This window comes from Atractosteus spatula, chromosome 16, assembly GCF_055471065.1.
Source record: "Atractosteus spatula isolate fAtrSpa1 chromosome 16, fAtrSpa1.hap1, whole genome shotgun sequence".
In the NCBI taxonomy this organism is placed as follows: Eukaryota; Metazoa; Chordata; class Actinopteri; order Semionotiformes; family Lepisosteidae; genus Atractosteus; species Atractosteus spatula.
The window spans coordinates 691,630-711,609 of record NC_142721.1 but is presented as its reverse complement, the minus strand read 5'-3'; the positions used below and the strand labels follow the sequence as shown (position 1 = coordinate 711,609).

The 19,980-nt window shown below is 41.0% G+C and overlaps 2 protein-coding genes across 2 annotated transcripts in view; one reads left to right on the top strand and one right to left on the bottom strand.

The window, feature by feature from the left end:
- Window positions 1–4,643: 4,643 nt before the first annotated feature.
- On the bottom strand, window positions 4,644–6,773 carry cdkn1ca (cyclin dependent kinase inhibitor 1Ca). The gene is made up of 3 exons (XM_088934930.1): window positions 5,984–6,773; window positions 5,705–5,820; window positions 4,644–5,249 (listed from the first exon to the last, which is right to left on the bottom strand). Exons 1-2 carry the CDS (start codon window positions 6,537–6,539, stop codon window positions 5,708–5,710), a joined length of 669 nt encoding a protein of 222 aa, XP_088791056.1. The 5' UTR covers window positions 6,540–6,773; the 3' UTR covers window positions 4,644–5,249; window positions 5,705–5,707.
- A 4,260-nt stretch (window positions 6,774–11,033) lies between these two features.
- trpm5 (transient receptor potential cation channel, subfamily M, member 5) overlaps window positions 11,034–19,980 on the top strand; it is a 31,223-nt gene continuing 22,276 nt past the window's right edge. The window contains exons 1-2 of the mRNA XM_088934933.1: window positions 11,034–11,060; window positions 19,250–19,317. Of these exons, the coding sequence (XP_088791059.1) occupies window positions 11,034–11,060; window positions 19,250–19,317 (95 nt within the window). The remainder of the gene's footprint in view (window positions 11,061–19,249; window positions 19,318–19,980) is intronic.

The following is a 19,980-nucleotide window of genomic DNA, read 5'->3' as shown; positions in this document are numbered from 1 at the left end:
CTATTATAAAATATAGTTTCAACTCACATAGTATATAACCAAGGAAAATGCTCTTCACAAAACGTGCAGCTATAAATAGGCCTAACATCACTAACTAGTATAAAATTGCGTCTTTAACAATGTGTCTGAACCATTGATTTTAAAATGAATGCATGATCTTTAGTACTGAACATCATAACCCGTAATCCGATGGTTGGAGTTTTTGTCAAAGCAAATTCTGGGAATTTGTTTCCAGAGACTTTCCTTGCAAATGCAGTCTTCTGGCCGATCAACCTATTGCTACTGATACGACTTTTGTTACAGTAAACGTGGGATGAGGTCTAACTGAACAGAGATTTTACAGTCGGTATTCTCCACCGAACGCAGGCTTTCGACGTCCGATGCACGTCTCCTACAGACCGAGAAATGCCGACGTCCCGGAAAGGGACCGGCACCGTCCTTCGCTCCGCTGGGCTCGGCGACACCGCGACACGGCGACAATGCGAGTGACGGAATCTCGCGCCCCAGACGCACCGGGCCAGCTGACGGACGCGGGTCACATGCGGGTCACATGACCTCTCTCGGAAAGTGGACACACGGACCGCTCGCTGTTTCTAGATGACATGGTGCGTCACTCTGCTGCGTCACTCTGCTGCACACTTCAGCATGTGTTTTCACTGAAGGCAGTGACCGAGGAATGAAAGACACTGAACAGTTGGATTTGAGATGGTCCAACAGATAGGATGACAAAGTTGTGTAAAATGTACACATTTTTCTATCAAACTACGTGATTATAAAGTGTTATTAACCCTTAATTTTGTATTACTTGTATAAAAACCTAAAAGATTCCACTGGTCCCCCTTTAATTATCGTATTCGGTTACAGTCTTAAGTCTTACATGTTTACAAAAACATGACGTTAAAAAGAAAAACTCTCAAAATGTATTTTCCGCGCATGATCTTAATGTTTTATTTACACTCTATATTAAATACCCCATGCATTTTATTAATACAATTAAATTATTTTTTTAATTTTAGAAAGTTGTTTGATACAGACTTAACGTCACTCTATAGCCGTTAAGTTGGAGAACTATCGGGAAAACTTTGCTAAAAACACAGAAATTACTCCACTATTTGAAATACTGATAATTATGGTTCTGTTGTTTACAAACACAAGCAGAAAAGCCCCGTGAGTGAGCGATTTTAGGATTTTCCCAATATAACGTTTTATTGTTGCTGCGGGGCTTGGTCTGTGGAGACTGGACGGACAATTGTTTTCACTTTACCAGCTGCCTGTAGCGATACAAATAGACCGAAATGTCCTTAACAGCGTTCCGTGCCCAGGATAAAGTTTTTAAGATAAAGCATTCAGTAAGAAATCTAGCAGCGCAGTGAAATATTCTCCAGCTCTGCCCGCGATAAGGGGCTTTACAGTTCTTCCACCGTAGGATGTTGCTTTAATGTTCCCTAAATACATAAGCAGCCGAACTGAGGAACAGGCAGATTTATATGGGTGAAACTCTGGAAGACAAAGTGAACGATCGGAGTTTCATTTCTGCACGGTCGAAGAGCGGTCTTTACAAACACATGTCCTGGCGAATCACACTTCGAATCTGGAGAAGCTGCCTCACTACTGAACCGAATTATATACCCACATGTGTTGCAGACGGGGGGCTGTTTTAGACGAGACCTCACCCTTGTGCTCGGGAGTGGTGCTGTAGGCGTTATGTTCCTCGTCTGGAGGCACGGAGCCGCGGAGGCTGTCGCAGGTGCATCAGCTGGGGCTCAGTCCTCACTGTCAGTGTGTCTTAGAAAACCCCCACCTTTTACTGTCGAGTGTACACGCTTTATCAAAATCGATTGTAAACTGATTATTTTGTCGTCCACCGTTAGATAAAAAATGGCGACATGTGTAAAACGTTAAATTACCTCTCAAGAGTTCTGCAACAGTTGAACAGTTTATTTGAAAGACTGAAGAGATTTTTTTTAAAAAAATCTTGGTCCTATAAACTGAGGCAAAATTATTGTAAAAAATAATATATCGCCAGTCATCTTTTCCTATACACATAAGTCAATCCAAGGTCCGGTAACGGTCTTCTGTCACGTTTATAAACCATCTAAATTTCAAAGTTTAGATGGTTTAGATGGTAGCTGCGTATTAATACTCAGAATAAAATCAGAAATATGATTTGCGCTTTTAACACAAATCTAAATATATGTGTGCGTGCAATTTCAGAGTTTCATAGATACATAGGTGACATCGTAAATTAATTATACTTATTTCAAGATATGCTCTTTGTTTTTCAGCGTTTCCATAATGACTACCCGCTTCTACCTCGTGTCGGTACAGTACACTACCACTGTCGTATCGTGTTGCTCTCCTGGTAAAATAGTCAGGGTGGGAGAAACTGTGCAATAATATTAAAGAAAAATAAAAAATTCGCTTTTAGTAAATGAGAAAAAACATCACCACTGAAGAAAAACGTTTGAGCACATTGATCAGTTTGGGAAAATCTATGTTGTACTGCTTTACAAAACTAAATTATCTCACCCCTGTTACCACTGGAAATGGAATCACGTTTTGACACACAATAAACCACACACACAAACATCTTATATAGACATAGACAGATCTTTACATTACGTACTACAGGAAATACACATTGTCTGTGTCCCGGAGACTTCATTAAAGCTGTGATTCATGTCGTATTTGGACATCTGTTATCTTTAAATTATAAAGTGCTCTGAATCTAAAGGAAACCTTATTGGATTGTGTCTATGGGCGCATATGGCTCATAATTAGCAGGATATCCCTTATGTTAAATTATTTTTTTTCACTCACTGGCATCAATAGAAGAGGCAAACAACGTTCGAATTGTTCTCCGATGCAGGACATTATGTGTCTGAATAAATGGGACTTGGCTAATGGCTACAAGGACTTGCCATATGGCTACAAAGCAGGGAAGAATGGAGACTGTGTGCTTTGTGTTGGAAATCAGAACTAGGCAATCGAAGGTAGAGAGTGTGTGTCTGTGTGGAATGGGGGCGGGAGTGGGCGTTGCTAAGTCATTTCATTAGGAATATCTACATACACCAATACAGTATAGAAAATGTATACTTGTTTACTGGGCTGGTGTCTGGTTTTTGTTGTAATTCCCTCTTAAAAAAACAATATTCGGTTATAATTTTGGAAGAAGCAATCTGTATTGCGAAATTCGGTTGTAAGTAAATTACTACGTCAGTAGAGGTTAAAGGCTGTAAATAACACCCCAGCAGTTGTCTGGAAGAGATTTTTGTTCGACTGATACAGTCACTATATGGCAGGTCTTGTCGGACAGGAATGCGTGTTTTTACGTCAAAACGAAATACACTTTCTTGAACGAATGAAAACCATAAAAGAGAGTCGATTCATAAAACAATGAGATTAAAAAAACTCGGGGGCGGAGCAGGTGTCTTTAATTGCGACAGGACTGATTTCGGCAGAAGCAGCGTCTTTAAGAAGTTCCTTTAGAGGGTTCTTTCACTGTACGTCTGATGGACAACAGGGGCTCCCAGAGGCACCTGGCTTTCTAAGTGGCACGTATTGTCAAACAGCTTTGTTCGGTGTAGTGGCACTCGTTTTTAAAATAGTATCAGTAGACACCGTCATCAAATAAGAATATAGGTGCAACTACTGCTGAGCATATACGCATTGAAACGCAGCTGGAATACGGCGACCGAGAATGCTAACGAGCTACATTTAGTCTCGCACTCTGAAACGATGAGGAAACCTCCCTAAAGCCTCTACCATATCCCCGCGATGAACATTTTTGGGCGTAAAGGCAGGATAATAGTGTTTTAAGGCAATAGACCTGTGAAAAGTGCAACAGAATGCGTATTTTCAGAAGAGGTGTCCCCTAATCCCCCTAATGGACCAGATCTGCGGAGATGTAGCCCACATCCGATTGATTTGCACATGTGCTCCTGTATCGATCCTGCGTGAAGAATGAGGAAAGCAGAGCACTCCCGCGAGCCCTGCGCCACCGCGCTCCACGACGCCAGTCCGTCACCGGCTTATTTTTTCACTTTTAAATTCCGAACTCCTCAAGTCTCTCAAGCCGGCCTCTAAGTGTTTGTCATTTGAAACAAGATCCAGCCGTTTCGTAATCTTTTTCCACCACCCGCATTTTTAAAGTGCCGCGGGGGTGATAAACTCGTTTCACAAAGCGTTACGTTTCCTGCAATCCGGCACTTCAGTTTCGAAGCGAAATGTAGACACACAAACGTGAACATTTTCAGACCGTTTCTAGTGTAAAAATATCCGCTCTTTATATTACTAAGTATTAAAAAAGAACAATGCAACTGACCATTTACATTAAAACGAAAATTCAGAACCCAGCTACATTCTCCCAATGCGAAACACATCGGACTTAAACCACAAGAACAAAAAACAACTGAATTTACTTACATATCTCGCATGTTGAATAAAAAAAAAAAACAGGCTGCAGCAGGTGTTTCTGATTCTCCGTAAATTTACTCGTTCTGAATAGAGCGCTTTCCTTTGTGCCTGGGCGGGTTGCGGGCAATTTTAAAACATCCTGCACAGGTCTGCGTCGAAGGGGTTGGAGGATAGAATTCAATCACTCCTCATCAAGGGAGATTTAAAGCAGCAAAGACAAATCAAGATTTAGGAATGAACCTTTCAACTTTATTCGCTTCTTCAGGGGGAAATGAAATGGCAGTGATTATAAAAACAAACGGCTCAGAAACATTTGGACCCTAATCTTCAAGTAATACTACTTTTCCAAAGCTACATCATTACTGATTGCAAAACAAAAATATAACTTTTATTCCGTAAATAGCAAAAAAAAGTTGCCCTTTGGCTCAAAATAACAAAACAATTGGCATTCGCCCATGTGAACTCGATACATAAATAATTATAAGTTAGTATATTTTAAAAATATATATACACAACTCCAAGATGCAATATCAACAGAAATAAACAATATATATAATCTTTAATATTGATGACTCTTAAAGCTTTTACACTTTTGGCCAGTGTTGACATAACTAAAGATTGCACAGCTGTTAAAGTTTAACACTGTCGAGCTGCTCGGAAACCGGGCCGCGGGTATGCTACATGTTTTCAGTCCTTCCAGAGCCCAGTCCTCTCCTCTCTCTCACTCCTCGCCCAGGAGCGAGTCCAAACTCGGGAGAGACAGCCGCCTCGCCTCGCCTCTCCGTCGGACGAAAGCAGAAAGAGACCTCTTCGCCAGAATGTAGTGCAATTTCCTGAAAAACGAAAACAAGAAATGAGTACTCACTTCGCTTTTCGCTTGCATCTTTTTTTTTGCGCTCTCGGGTACAATCACATCTCCCCATTCCCCTCAACCTACAGTCAGCCACCCCCCTACCTCCACAAAAAAAAAATCTGTGCAGAACTACTGCAAACGTCACCAGCTCCCGAAACCTTTCCCGCCACGTTGACGTCAATCCCCTCCCCCCTCCTTCATCTTTCACCAGGGCTCCGCAAGGATCCGTCTCCCAGCCCGGAGCTTCAACGTCGCAGCTATCGCATGTTTTATTATAAGACTAGACCTTGCGAAACCACGTCCCCCCGTTGCACTAGAATCAGAGGCTGCTTTGGGTAGGAATCATGTACATGAAACTCTACACACCCCCTCCTCAGCAACGAACTGCAGAACAAACAAAATAAACTCCTATAAGAATACTACTTGAATACGCACCATTTAGCGAATCCTCTTGCGTGGAGTCTGTTCTGTGGGGATTACTGGCGAGGGCTGGGAGTCACTCTCGGACTGTTGCTTAGCCTCGCTCATTTTCTTCTTCTTCGGGTAGAAATCTAAAGGCATGAACAAACTGTGATTAGCCGTGTGCGGTACAGAGCACAGAGCATGCACACATGAGCAGCAGAGCAGTGCCCCTCAACGCCCAGCGCACGTCAGGCGCAGCGGGCGACTGCTCCAGACGAGAGGCACGGAAGCGGTCCGGGCAGTCGAGCCTACCTGCGATGTGCGTTGTGGCTGCGTTTGCGGTGACGACTGCAGATGCCCTTTTCCGTCGGCAGCAAAGAACGGTTCTGCAGCTCGCTGCTCTTCCCAAATTCAGGTGATCCGCCCTGTTCTCCTGGTTGGTTTCCCCCGAGCCCGCCGTGCCTTCCAAGCAGGACAGCCGACTGCCCAGCGCCGGGCAAGGGGCAGGTACATCCCGAGGGCAGTCCCTGGCAGAATTTGTATCCAATGAGGGTCTGGCCCGGACTGGGACGGTAATCCGCACTCGGCCGATCTGGACCGAGTCTCGGTAGAAGTCGGGGACGCTGTCCACCTTACTCTCCTCCCAGCCATAGTCCCCCTCCAGCGGCGTGTCCGTCTGGAAGTCGAAGTTCCACCGGCGCCGGTCCCGGTCCAGGATCTCCAGCAATTTGGATTTCATCTCCCGGTTCAGCTCGTCGTGGTCCACCGGGCCGAACAAGTTCCTGCAGACTCCCGTCCTGGCGTGATGAGGGAAGGTCCTTCTTGCGGCCACTCGCTCCAAAGTAGTGGACAGCTGGACGTCGGACATGGTGCTCTGAGGGGGGGGAAGAAAAAATACCTATTGCAATCCAACCGGGAGAGGAAAAACAGGAAGGATAAAACTGAGATTCGCTGGATTTCGAAATGAACCCAGTCTAAACCGCCGTCTCCTTGGAATGTTTACTGTTTTGCTCTCCTACTCAAGATGGGGTGGGAGGGGGGGAAAAACACTTGAGAATTGGAGCAGTTTAAACTCTGCGTTGCGGCTGCACGCAAGGCACTATTTAAAGTCCAAAGGTGTACACGCTTGTATACCCAGCCAGCACTGTGACGGGATTGGCCAGGCGTTGCCCCGCCCTCGATGACGACATTCGTGTGCAGTTTGATTTCATTGGCTGGACGGCAGATCTGGACGAGCGCCAAGAGCCGCTGAGCTCGGATTGGTTTACGGCGACGTCCGTCAGAGAGGAGGGGAGGGGGAACCGCAACTGAGTTACTGTTTGTAAAGCGGAGCTGAAGTTATTGTTGCAGGGCTATTGCTGAATGTGACGTCTCCTCTCTCTCTGGTTTTACAAACGTCTTTATCCGAAATTAGGATGTTCTCTGCAAGAAAAAAAAAGTCCGACCACACGGGCAAAGCATTAACGTGAACAATCGAGATGAATGCATTGAATCATGAGCGCAATTTTCTGTCCGTTTTGTTTCTCTAGTTGTAACACGAAACAAAGCGATTAGCAGCCCAGCGAGCTCCGCGATGGTTACCGATTTTCGTGTGTATGTGTTTTTAAATATTCATATTGCCTGAAGGATACAGGTCTTGCGCCTGACTTTATCCCAGCTCTGTAGACTGTTCCTTTAAAGTATGAGACCTTCATAGACATGCACATTATTTTTCCTTCTGTATTATTCAGAATGGGGAATTATGAGAAAAAGTGAGAAAGGGAGGCTGTAGATCTTACACGAGTTGAGGAAGAGCGATGAAGGCTCGCAGTGGTTTGTTTCAATTCTTTTTTAAGAATATCTAGTCTTCTTTACAAATCAGTACACAAGACATCATACAAAATTAACACCTTATTAAATACTGTATGCCTGATACATTCGTATTTACATTTCAGCAGTTTTTTCTGTGTTAGCGACCCTAAAACCAATTTTTGTTCCGTGAGACATTGTTAAACAGAGACACCAGCTGAGGACCTGTAGTATTACAATTTGCACTAATTTATTATTTAAATTTGCTACGATAGTCTGTCCCACCGTCTCTGTTTATAAATGAAAACGCACGGAACTAATAATTGCTAAATTGCGTATTCATTTAAGCGCCGTACTGCACTGGATGAGCACAAAACGACCTATTTAACAGATGACACATTTCCTGCAAATTCCGTCAAATGGAAAGCTGGTCGAACTAAAGTTCATTTAGTTTCAGAAGAAAATTAACTAGGACATAAAGGTTATAGGAAAATAGCTTTTGATATTGGTAAAACCTGATGTAAATCTTTTATGCAATGTTCGTCTCTGAAATCCATTTAAGCAATGTATGAGCGCTTCCAGTGAAAGACCGGAACTTCTCCCAGTTTTAAATAGGATCTCCTGAGAACCGAAAACGTTCAACAATAGATCTGATAGCCGAGAGTGGATGGGGATAGGTGGAGAATCTCGATAAGCGTTTTATAAAGGTGTTATTTTCAACAATGCGTAACCTAACCATGAGCATCATACCTGTTTCATGGGAGAGGTAAACAACAATAACATTTAATTCGATGGAATAATTTAAATATGTAATTTTTAAAACCCTCCAAAGTAATGTGCAAATACCAAAGTTCTACTTAAACTAGCAATTTTTTATGCAGAATAAATAATAAATCCCAACGGGTTTAAGATTATTTAAATGGTAAACAGATTATGCATTCCAAACATGTCTGAAATGCCAGTGTGCATTCTGTACGCAGAACGTTTTCATTAGACGAACAAAGAAATGTCATTGTCAATTGTTAGCGTTAAGTGTTTTTAATTTAAAAAATAACAGGAAAAAGTAGTACAATAGATGGCAAATGCATTTGCAACGGTCCAAGTAAAGATTTATCAAAGAATTATTTTTTTTTACTGGTAAAAATAGTACAAACAAAAGGTATTTCATATAATCTAAAAGCTCTTCATTAAGTATATGCAATTTGCCCACTTGGTTCCTTGACTCTGAACAGGCGGCGCTTGTCTACTCTGAACGTGAGGCATTTTTTGTTATAATGCGCCATCTGGCGACAGTAAATTGTATCAACCGCAATGATGCTTTTCCCTATGCATCGAGGTGAACAGCTAACCTTCCAATGACCCTTTCTCAAGAACAAACTTTCCGACTTGTCGAGAAAATGTCGAAATAGCAAATGAAAAGCTCAGTGTCATTCAATGACGTGCTGGATGGCTATTCAGTACTGTTTGTTTCCTCCCTGCTGGACTCGCTGGACCTGGGGGTGGTTCTGGGTTCTGGCTCCTGTGGTTACCAGTCGGCTGGCCCAGAGGTGACTGTGGATGCCTGTACTGAGGACTCTGAGGAGTCTGATTCAGGGTTGTGAGTCGGAGCCTATCTCAGCAGGCAATGGGCACAAGGCAGGATACATCCTGGATGGATTGACACGCACACGCATGCACGCACACACACACGCACACGCATGCACGCACACACACATGCACACCAGGGACGATATTCACAGAAGCCACTTACTGTACCAGTGTGTTTGTGGACTGTGGAAGGAAACTGGAGCACCTGGAGGAATCCCATGCAAACACAGGGAGAACATACCACAAAACTCGTTGCTGTCATTACTTTCACCTCCATGAGAACTGTCTCCTGTTCCCAACAGCTGGCACTGGACCAGCACTACACTGGCATGGATTATAGATGTGTCCCATCCAAATGACTCCTATTCCACATCACCCACTGAAGATCAGCAGCTTTTTAAACCCTGAATCATTTCACCTTTACAAATTTCCAGCTTCAAGGCAATAAATGAACTTATCAATTGTATTTTAGCTATGTCAACAGTGATCTTTGAATAACCATTAACTGTTTGCATTTGAATAATGACTTTTATCCCAAAGAATCTCCTATATTGTTTACTTGATCTATGTCCATGCACATCAACATTTACCTTCAGTAGTTTCAGCAAATGTTATATTTGTCCCTCTACAGATCTGTGCCATATTAAAATGAGTCCCTAAATAAAAATCAGGTATTGTCTAGTTTACCTCTTGCATAAATATCAATATTCTGTATGACCATTTGTCTTAATCAGATCTTGTATAATGAACAAGTAATGATTGTATAATGCACAAGTTTTTATTAGTTTTAAACTGTATTCATATTTGCTTTGTTTTGTGCCTGGTGTTAGGTCACAGTACAATATGTCCTTTAGATCATAGCTGTTGGTTTTAAGATATAAGGACTCTAGAAAGAACCATTCTGGCACTTGATCTGTAGATTGGAAATTATTCTTGGAGCCAGGTTTAAAGGAAGCAAACTTGCTTTGCTGGAAGTTGAAAAGATACATCAAAGAAGCATTTTCCATGTTATCGCACTGCACGTGGTCCACTTGTTAAGAAAAGGGCTTATTTCCAGATTTATGTGATTCAAGTACTAGCTTAGCATTTGACTAACTGTGTGTCATCCTGAATCACTCCGGCCTTGTCAGATTGTGACCATGAGGCAGCAGGAGATGAGTTTGATGAGCATGAGAGAGTTGCTCTCTTTAAGTTGTTTTGAATTAAAGTGCCTGCTAGCTAATAATTGCAGAGATTGCCACAAAGTTCTTCAACAGATTTGGTCACAGCTTGGCCAGGTAGCATAGTCACACAGAGGGCACTGTTGCTTCGCAGTGCTGGGCTCAGGGTTCAGTTCCTGGGGTGATATCTGTGTCGGGTTTGTATGTTCTCCCTGTGTTTGTGTGAGTATCTGGTCTCAGGTTTCCTCCCACAGTCCAAAGACATGCTGGTACATTATTTGGCTTCTGGGAAAATCGGCCCTGGTATGAGGGTGTCTGTGTGCCCTGCAATGGACTGGTGTGCCATCTGATGTGGGCCCTGCCCTGCACCTGTTGCTTGGCAAGATAGGCTCCAGTTCCTCTACGATCCTCTATTGGATAAAGTGGTCAGAAAATAGATGGATGGAAATCACAAAGAATACAAACAGTTGAACACTCAACAAGAGAGACAGGACCAGTAAATGACGCAAGGCAGGTCACAGTCACAGTCCTCTGGCATACTGCACATGGAAGAACTCTAGAAATGGCCAGCTGAAGGAATATGCGTTGCCAGGTGATAGTCTTGTAAACTTTTGTTCCAGCACCCTCCTGTACAGTTTCTGTGCAGCTAGTGAGCTTGTGTACACCATGATTGGCTGACAGAACTACCTGTCTGATGCTTCCTGGTTGAACATGATGCTGATCAGCCAGCTGGAGGCTGGACGTCAGTCCAGGAGCAGGTGACTGTGGAAGAGAAGCAGCAGGGAAGTCAGCTGTCCGGACTGAGAGCCCCAGATCTAGATCCAGCCATGACTGAACCGCCGGACCAGCCCCTGGTAGGAACTCTCTGTCTGCTGTGTTTATCACTTCACCTCTGTTATTGACTCCTTTTTTGGTCTCTTGCACACCTAAACTTTCAAAACAGATTAAACTCCCAGTATAACATGACTTGGAACATTTGACCAAACTGGACATTAAAATTAATGTCTTTTTAAATTATTTTCCTATAAATGATGTAGATCATGTAAAATGCCATATCATAATTTGCACTGATAGTTTTCCTTAATTTTCTAAGTTTTATTTTTTGAACTGTGATTAAGAGAAACCTGTTTATGGAAAAAATACATATCTTTATAATTGTGTGGAATTAATCTTTAATATTCAAGTCATACATTTAGGAGATGTAGTTACATTTCATTTGGGTTTTCTAGTTAACATTTAACTAACTAAACATAGTCTCTTTATTAATTGTTACTGTGTCATTTCACAAAGGGTTTGGAAGTCAAATGTTTTTTATCTGAATGTATTTGCCAGTCCTTGGAATGCTATTGCCCAAAATGTAATTAATTATTTAAATGTAAATGGTAAAACCTTATACTATATACGTGTGTTTGATAGAATGCATTTTAAATTGCTGTGTTCCAACAATGATACTTAACATAACTGGTTTATTTTGTGAGTGTGGAAAATTGTACTCTTAGTTTCTGTGTCCCATTAATAGGCAGTAACTGTATTTACACTTTTGTGCATGAATGATTTTTCACTTGGCAATAGTCACTAGAACAATTAAATGTTTTTGAATTTCCTTTTCTGTCAATATAGTTGACAGTTTCCTGACATTAGCTCTTCAGATTTTTCCCCTTGGCCACCAGTTATTAAACTAAAAGTAGAACGGTGGACTGTTAATACTGGACTACAGTGTAACAAATCGCAACATTGTCTCCCAATCTCTCTGTAATATTTTCCTATAATCTTTCTCTCGCATAATCCCTCTCTCAGACATGGCAAGTTGCTATCTACTGTACAAATTGTTTCTAGTGATATCCACCCTCCCTTATTTGTATTTAGAAATGAAGGTATAGTAAGGGACTGTCATTCTGTTCACGGTATGTCCTACCTTGTGCCCCCTGCCTGCCTGATTGGGTTCTTTCTCACTTTTAACCTGCATTGGGCTACGTGACTAGCTAAAATGGCTGGATGTTGCTAGGTTTGGGAAATCTGTATTCACACATACACTAATAAACGCAACACCATGACCCGCTGTAGTGCTGACATGCAATTGGAAGGAAATTCTCAATATTTCAAATAATTAAAGCATCTAATATGAATTAAGTTGACTGTAAAAAGTAACAACAGTAGTGTTGATCAGGATGTGCAGGACACAGGTGACTTTATAATTGCTTTGTAATTAAATTGATTTGTACCAAGTACTATGGTACTTACTATACTTATACTTATAGTATATACTTATACTTACTATGAACCAAGTGTAAGATTCAGACAGGCATAAGCTTGTGAGTTCTGTTGCTATACTTACACACATACAGACATTATTAAAACACTGTAAATGACACAGAGCACAAGGTGGTATAGGAAACAGAAATCACAATGTAACACAGCAGATTGCAATCAGGCATATAATGTCATTATAATAAGAGTCTTAAATCTGAGAAATAAAAGCAAGTGGGGTGGGAGAAGGAAGATCTTTACATTAAGATCTGTGGGTGTGTTGCACAACTGGCCGTGTTTAGAGAGAAAGGGGAAGGAGGATTTAGAAATCAAACATGAGGTGTGTTTTGCGATCCTTCATTCCTCGATCTTATCAGCCCAAATCAGCTTTCAGAGTTACAAGATAAGATGCTTCTTAAAATGCTCTAATGACTTACTTAGTTCTATATTGAGACCAACTTGAGGGCAAATGCCTTGTGCATTCCCATGTCTCCTGGCAAATTAAGGTTTCTAAACTAAACTTGGTTTAATTATGAGGAATTCTGTCTTTGGGTCATTCTTCCATGAACTAAAACTATTCCTTGTGCCCTATGATATCATAACCTCTCACCCACTCACAGCTGCTAGCAGTGGTTCAGAGGTCGCTGCCACTTCATCAGTGATACTCCTGCCATTGATCTGCCTAGGAGTTACCAGGGCAGAAATGGGAAAATAAGACTCCAATACAAAATAGTGTCTTCCATATACAGTATAGTGTCTGCTGCTCGTAATCCCACACCTGGGCTCCGTTCATCGAGGCAGGGTTTGTTTTGTTCTGGGCTCCTTGAGATTGCTGTTGGGCCCGGTGGCTCCTCTAGATCCAGGATTATCCAAGTCAGTCTGCAAGAACAGCAGGGCTGCAGGTTTAGTAGCAGCTTCATAATTGTACGAGAGAGTTCAGTTGGTCCAGTTAAGCTTTAATCGGTTATCATTTTGGAAATTCAGTCTTGCCCTCTTGCAGCTTTTAGGGAGATATTGTGCTGTTTAAATTTGTCTACCCTTTGTGTAGTCCGCTGACCACAAAAGAGTACAGTACTTCAATTTGAGTGTTAAGGTCAGTTCTGTTCAGGCAAAAGCTCACTGGAACACCATACAATTCCAACAGAACTGCGCTTATTTGTTTCTCAAACTAACATCTTCCTAATTGCAAGGAATACTTTGTTGAATCAAAACCTTTTACTTCTTTGAATTAAGAATTGAAATCCAGGATAATTTGATTTTAAATTTAGTGTGTTGTAAAAAATGCTTCAGGATTGTCCAAATACATGTTATACTGCACCCCAACTCCAACTTTATTTACTTGGTCACAATGGGCTGTCAAAAAATTATGCAATATGTACAGCAGGAGTTTTGAAGATTTTCCAAAGATAATTTTTTATGGTCAGTTTTCTGAAATACTCTAGGATGCATTTTGTTGAATAAAACAATGAAATGTAACTGACCTCTTCAAGTACTAGTTAATGAGCTGTGTCGAGAAATGTAAAAAAACTGCTTTAATTTGCTATTGACAAAAAAAGGTAAGTCAGCAAAGCACATCCCCCAACCCCATTTATGGTTAAGAAAACAAATTTGTATGATAATTTCAGTGTGCTAACTGGAACTGAATTGAAGTGAGACAGATCAGGTTATCAATGGACCTTTTAAGAAAACAAACCTGTTTATATATTAATAGTCATTTTCGGATGCACCTAGTTTTAAAAGACCATTAGTTTTGAATTAAAATATGCTGCATAAGTAAGGAACTTACATTATATGCAGTATTACAAATAGCCCCACAGATCACTACTCTGGGGGAATCCTTTGTGTGAATGGTGTGTTACAATGTTAAAATAATCATATTTTTTAAATGCATTTTAATTTTCACTGCTCAATGAGAAGCTTGGCTTATACCATCATAAGACACCTCAATATTGTGCATCCAATGAACCACATCACACCATGTTGTTCACCAAACAAACTGCCCTTTCAAGTTAAAAGAGAACGAATCTCTTTCTTGCACCCCAGATTAAAGCAACTGATACCTTGTCATGACCTGGGATGCAAATATCAGTTTGCATGTTGCGTGCTTCTGTCTGGGAAGGTTTCACAGAGCCCCATCAGTGAATGCACAGGATTGCCTGTCTTGCTCTTTATTCAAATGAAAGTGAATCTGTGGTTTGTGCGACATTTACTGGGAAGGCCTTTATGCATTTAGTTAAAGTCCTGTAGTGCTCATATAGTGTTATAAATGTTTGGAAATCCTGGAAAACCCTGCAACAAGACACAGAGCTCTTAAAATGTGAAATCAAGTTTAAATGCTGGGTGGTTTTTTAAACTAGCTTTATACATGAGAAAATCTAGCAGTGGTTATCTGAAGAAAGCCTTGAAGTTATATTTTATCCAAATTTGGTTTTCCAAAAGCATATCTGCCATATTACTAAAATGTTAGTTTTGTCCCTGTAGTCCAGGTTGTTCATGCAAATGTCATCAGACTGCTGGGGTATCTTCAGCATTTTTTCTTCCAGAGTGCCAGACAGTGATTCCTTCGTGAGCTTGAAAATGGAAAAATAATCATTTACTTTGAAAATGTGAAATGAAATAACATTTTCTTGTTTTCTAAGTAAGTGGAGTTGTTGTTGATTTGTTCCTCTTAACCTTGGGGCAGACGCAGTGAGGTAGGTTAGTATTTTAGAGGTTTCTGAAAGATGTACTGTACATGCCAGCTGTTCATGTGCTGAAACCTGTAATATCAAGAAAATACAAAGTTGTCTCCTTTTGTTTCCGTGAGCTCCAAAACATTTCTCACTTTGGGTCCGGCTATATTATTTTGAATAAGAGACTGAAATCTGTGCACCACTCATGCTCATGCAGGAAATATTGACCTAATGCAAATAAGGAGCTGTTTTGAATTGGCAGTATGCAAAATGGCTTTTTCCATCATCACATGAAGACCAATGGCCTTAATTTTATACCCACAGCAAACTTTGCTCCAGTTCATTTTCTCAGGAAATTTAAATTGCTAGAACTTTATTGTTGAATTAAAACCATTAGCCCTATATTTATTGGTCTTGTTTGGGAGGAGTTTGCAACAAAGAATGCTAATGAAATTTAGATGTATCACAATGATTAACAATTGAAAGTTTGCTCTAGATCTCTAGGTTCCCAGAAGAGAAATGTGTTGAATCATGATAAAGCACTGATGTTTCTGTCAGTCTGTGCCCACTTAAATGTTGTATTAAAGCTTTAGTGAAGAAGAAAAACTTTTATATAAGCTTGACTGGGAGTTACTAAAATACATTCACATCCTTACAAAATGGAATATATATTTCATTGAAAGACCTACATTGTGGATGAAATGGAGTTAGGATTTTCAGGCATCAGGCAGTGCTGTTCTGCTGTTTTTATGAACAATCGATCCCTTACAAATTCGTGGAAGTGTTTAATGAGTCCAGAACCACATCACTGTTCATTTTGTTCAGCTGAATGCTAGGACAGGGGTGGCTACAGCACATTGGTCTTACAGTTCACCCCCTGCACCATCAGTTTGTGAAGATCTGGGACAACAGTGAGTTTTGATCAATATAATAATTCAGTTAAATTAATAATAGCCAACTCCTACCCTCGACAGCTGCAGGGTGTTTATTTAATTTCAGCTGAACCTGCGTCAGTGCTTAGAACAAACCTGTTCCAAGTGCTGATTTAGCAGTAATGTGTTCTACCCACTGGACTCTCTGGAACCATGACTGACCACCTCTGAACAGACAGACCTCAGAAGAATCTCTGTGACCACACTATCTTTTCCACTTTCTGGGCTCTTGTCTGGGGTGTAATGCTGATTATAACTTGGGTAGTCATAATAATATTTTCCACATTTTCATTTGTTTCTTTGACTCATTCAGAGTCCTCTCCTTCACTCATTGTGCTTCCATTGCAAATGTATGCAAATAAGACCCATGATTTTACTGCCTGCTCGGCAAGTTAGCACTCAGTCAGAGCACAGTGTTTCGCTTGCATTTCGCCAGCGTTAACTTTGCATGCCAAGCCACAGGAAGTGGAAGTTAGAAATGAAGGACTTGAGGGAGATGTCGAGGTTATGGCGTTCCGACAAGTCTTAAAACTGTTTTTCGGGGTGGGGATTCAGAGCACAAGCTGAACTCTATGCTCCAGGTAACATGGGTTTGAGCTTGGTGTGTCATTAATTCATTTTGACATGGACTGCCCATACTGTAGCACACAGGTGGCACAAATATATTCCAGAAGCAGTACTTTGATTTTGGAGAAATGGTGACTCGTGCACTATACCATAATAATAATAATATCCTTATACATATATAGTGCTTTTCTGGACACACCACTCAAAGCTCTTTAATATGGTAATAATGGTTATAGACTCTCTTCCACCACCATCGATGTGCAGCCCCACCTGGATGATGCGACAGCAGACGGAGTGCTTCAGTATGCTCCTCACACACCAGCGCTCAGTGGGGAGGATGAAGTACCAGGTGCCAGCAGGCTTGCAGGAACCTCACCAGGAAATGCACTAATCCTCCAGCAGATGTAAACTGTCCTGTCGGGCACTGTAAAGCTTACAGTGCATGTAAAGTAGAATGACTATGACAGGAGGGTGTGCATGGGTCATCGTTCTTCTTGTGTGAGGAATTTGTGCCCGAGGGCTGAGTCTTTAGAAGGTGTTGATTCCAGATTGGGTGGGTATGTAGTAAAAACACTACTGTCAATTTCAATTTTTTTAAAAAGAAATATTTGGTGGAAAATATACAGGATCATGAGTCCTGTCTCCTTTAATAATTCCTCATTCTGGTGAGCTTCTACCTTGCAGGTTTTAAAATCCTCAGTGGCTGAAGTCGTGAAAGCTGTGACAATTTAGACCAATTCAGTAGCTAATTGATCCAATTAAGTCATGAAAAGCTCAGCTGGAACTCTTCCCAGTAGGGCCTTCATTCTCAGAGATGTGCCAAGTTAAATACCAGGACTCAGAGCAAATCAAGGTTTCCCTGTTCCTTTGTTTTCTATTAAACCCTTAACTGAATCATTTTTAGACCTTTCTGTCTGAAGATTGTGTATTCTGCACAATGGTTATTTATTTCTATAGACATACCCTGCCTTATGTGTATTCGTGTTAGTGTGTCCGGTCTTACCTAAAATACATTCGGGAGTGTGGAGGAGTATGTGGTGTTCTGGACTGTGAGTTTAAACCCAGGTTAGGATACTACTGTTGTACACAGGCCTGAGGGACTTAATTCAGGTTGAGCCATGCTATAGATAGCTAATTACATTACCTACTAATTGAACTAAAAAGGACAGGTTTTTTACCTTTTCTCTAACAAGAATTTTTTTGTTTGATTTGTGTACTCTTTGCAAAATAATTCTTTCTTGAAATTGCATAATCACCAGGAAACATTCAAATAAGACAGCATTAGACATAATAAAAAATAATGAGAGGCAATGTCTTGTATTTTTTTGTCCGCACTACTGATTTTGTTAAAACTGTTTTTTTTTTGCCATCTGTCAATCAATACATTGCCCAGTTTCTTTTCGGGCAAAAATTATTAATCCCAATCAAGCCCTGTTTTATATCCAAATATCCAGTTTGTCTAGAGATCAGTTAACACTCCTTCCAAAATGTTTATGCTGCACACTGTCTTCCTTCACAACAGAGCTTCCCAGTTCTGGTGCGTGTAAGCCAGTGTTTTCCCATTTCATTCCTGTTGAATTCTTTGTTACTTAATTAAACCCTAAACTGAAGGTTTTAAGACCTTTGGCTCAATTATATTCAGAGGCTTCGCAGTTCCCGTGTTTCTCTCGTTTAGGATGCAGGTTTCAAATTGCTTCCAGTATTTACTGTTTGTCAGGGATCCCCTCAAGTTTAAATAGCTGAAAACATCTGGTTCACGTAAATCAAATAACTTGTGCAATTAAGGATTCGCTGAATGAGTGAGAGCTCAGCTCACAACACAGCACACAGCAGAATTGGGTCAATACAAGAGCTACTCATCTGAGCTACTGCCAGTGCCTCATTTTCTGTATTGACCACAAATTGCACAGCACTGCTTTTCCCATGTTTAACCTGCTAGTTCTGCATAATATCCACATTCCAAACTGATGCCATTCTTAACATTCCTAATAAGTGGCCAATCTACCTCTGATATGCAATGTCAGTTTCTGACCTTGTCCAAGGTAGGGCCAAAAACATTTTTGTAATTATTTGAATGGGATTAAAACCCAGAAGACACAGGAGGTTTGGAGGAACAAATTTGAGGGCACAAAATGCTATTAGGAGCTGCTCTTCATCTAAAAGAGGTTCACTGAGCTCTGAACCCAATACAGGACTCTAGCACAGCTCCCGTACAGCAAGACCCTTAATTATATCATTAAGCTAGCAAACAGTGAATCAAGCAATTAAATTATTTGTGACAAAACTTCGCATTTCTATGTACCGGAGTAGCAGAAATGTCATTGAAGTCACAAGGAACTAAGGAATAAATCACCCACCTGGGACGTCAAGATGCCTCAAATTCCCTCTTGCATCTTTTATAAGCCTGTCTAATGTGCTGGTGTTCTTATGCTTCAGATTGCATCTCAAGGCAAAACTGCAAAATGGTAAAAAGATGATTTTTATACACTGTAAAATCACTGATTTCTAATTAAGTGACATGATGCTCAGACTTTGTAATGGTGTACTGCAGCTACCTGTGTGCTAACAGATGCACTAATGCATAAATGACAAAATATTCTTGGGTTTCATCTGTGATTTTCCCAGAACACCGACCAGCAGAGGGATGTATGCCGAAACTGTGGTGAGACCGTTGAGGTGCTGGAGGGACTGAAGTAAGTACAGCGTCTTTCCTCAGTGTCTGTTTCAGCTGCTGGGATTTCAAGGGGTCACTATCAGGGAGCAGGACTGAGTGTTAACAATAAGAAATAAAAACACGCGCCTACTGCCTCTAAGTTGACCAATCCAACCAAATCAACGAGGCACCTAGAGACACACTGTCTGTAAATTGAAATAAATTAACGCGCAAACCAAACACTGAATTACTCAATCATCGGTTTATTCTGTTCCTGTCAATCAAACCTTCCACAGACCAGAGGGTCTGAACCGCACAGTGTTTGTGTGAATTAACAGGACAGAACTTGCAGCCAAGTTAGTAACGTACTGTAAGTAACTGCGAAATAAGAGCAATGAATAAAAGAAACAGTGCAAATGCAAAATATCAAAGTTACACTAAAATACATCCATTGTATTGTAATACTGCCTGGGGATAATTCAGCAATATCTTCCAATTGGCAAACAATTAATTCTCATCTTACATGCAAATGTGATTTAACTTAGTGTAAAAGAGAGAGTCAGAAATTTCGCTTGAGGGAAAGGTCACCAGACTCCGGCTCACTTATTTTGGTCACGTGATGCGATCAGCTTCACTGGAGAAAGCAATGATGCTTGGAATGGTCAGCGGAACCAGAAGACGAGGCCGCCAAAGAACGCGGTGG

Bases quoted from the DNA above. Each gene is read 5' to 3' on its own strand.
- cdkn1ca (XM_088934930.1), bottom strand. From the start codon at position 6,539: ATGTCCGACGTCCAGCTGTCCACTACTTTGGAGCGAGTGGCCGCAAGA. The intron at 5,821-5,983 runs GTAGGCTCGACT...TCATGCCTTTAG, and splicing joins AGCCACAACGCACATCGCAG to ATTTCTACCCGAAGAAGAAG.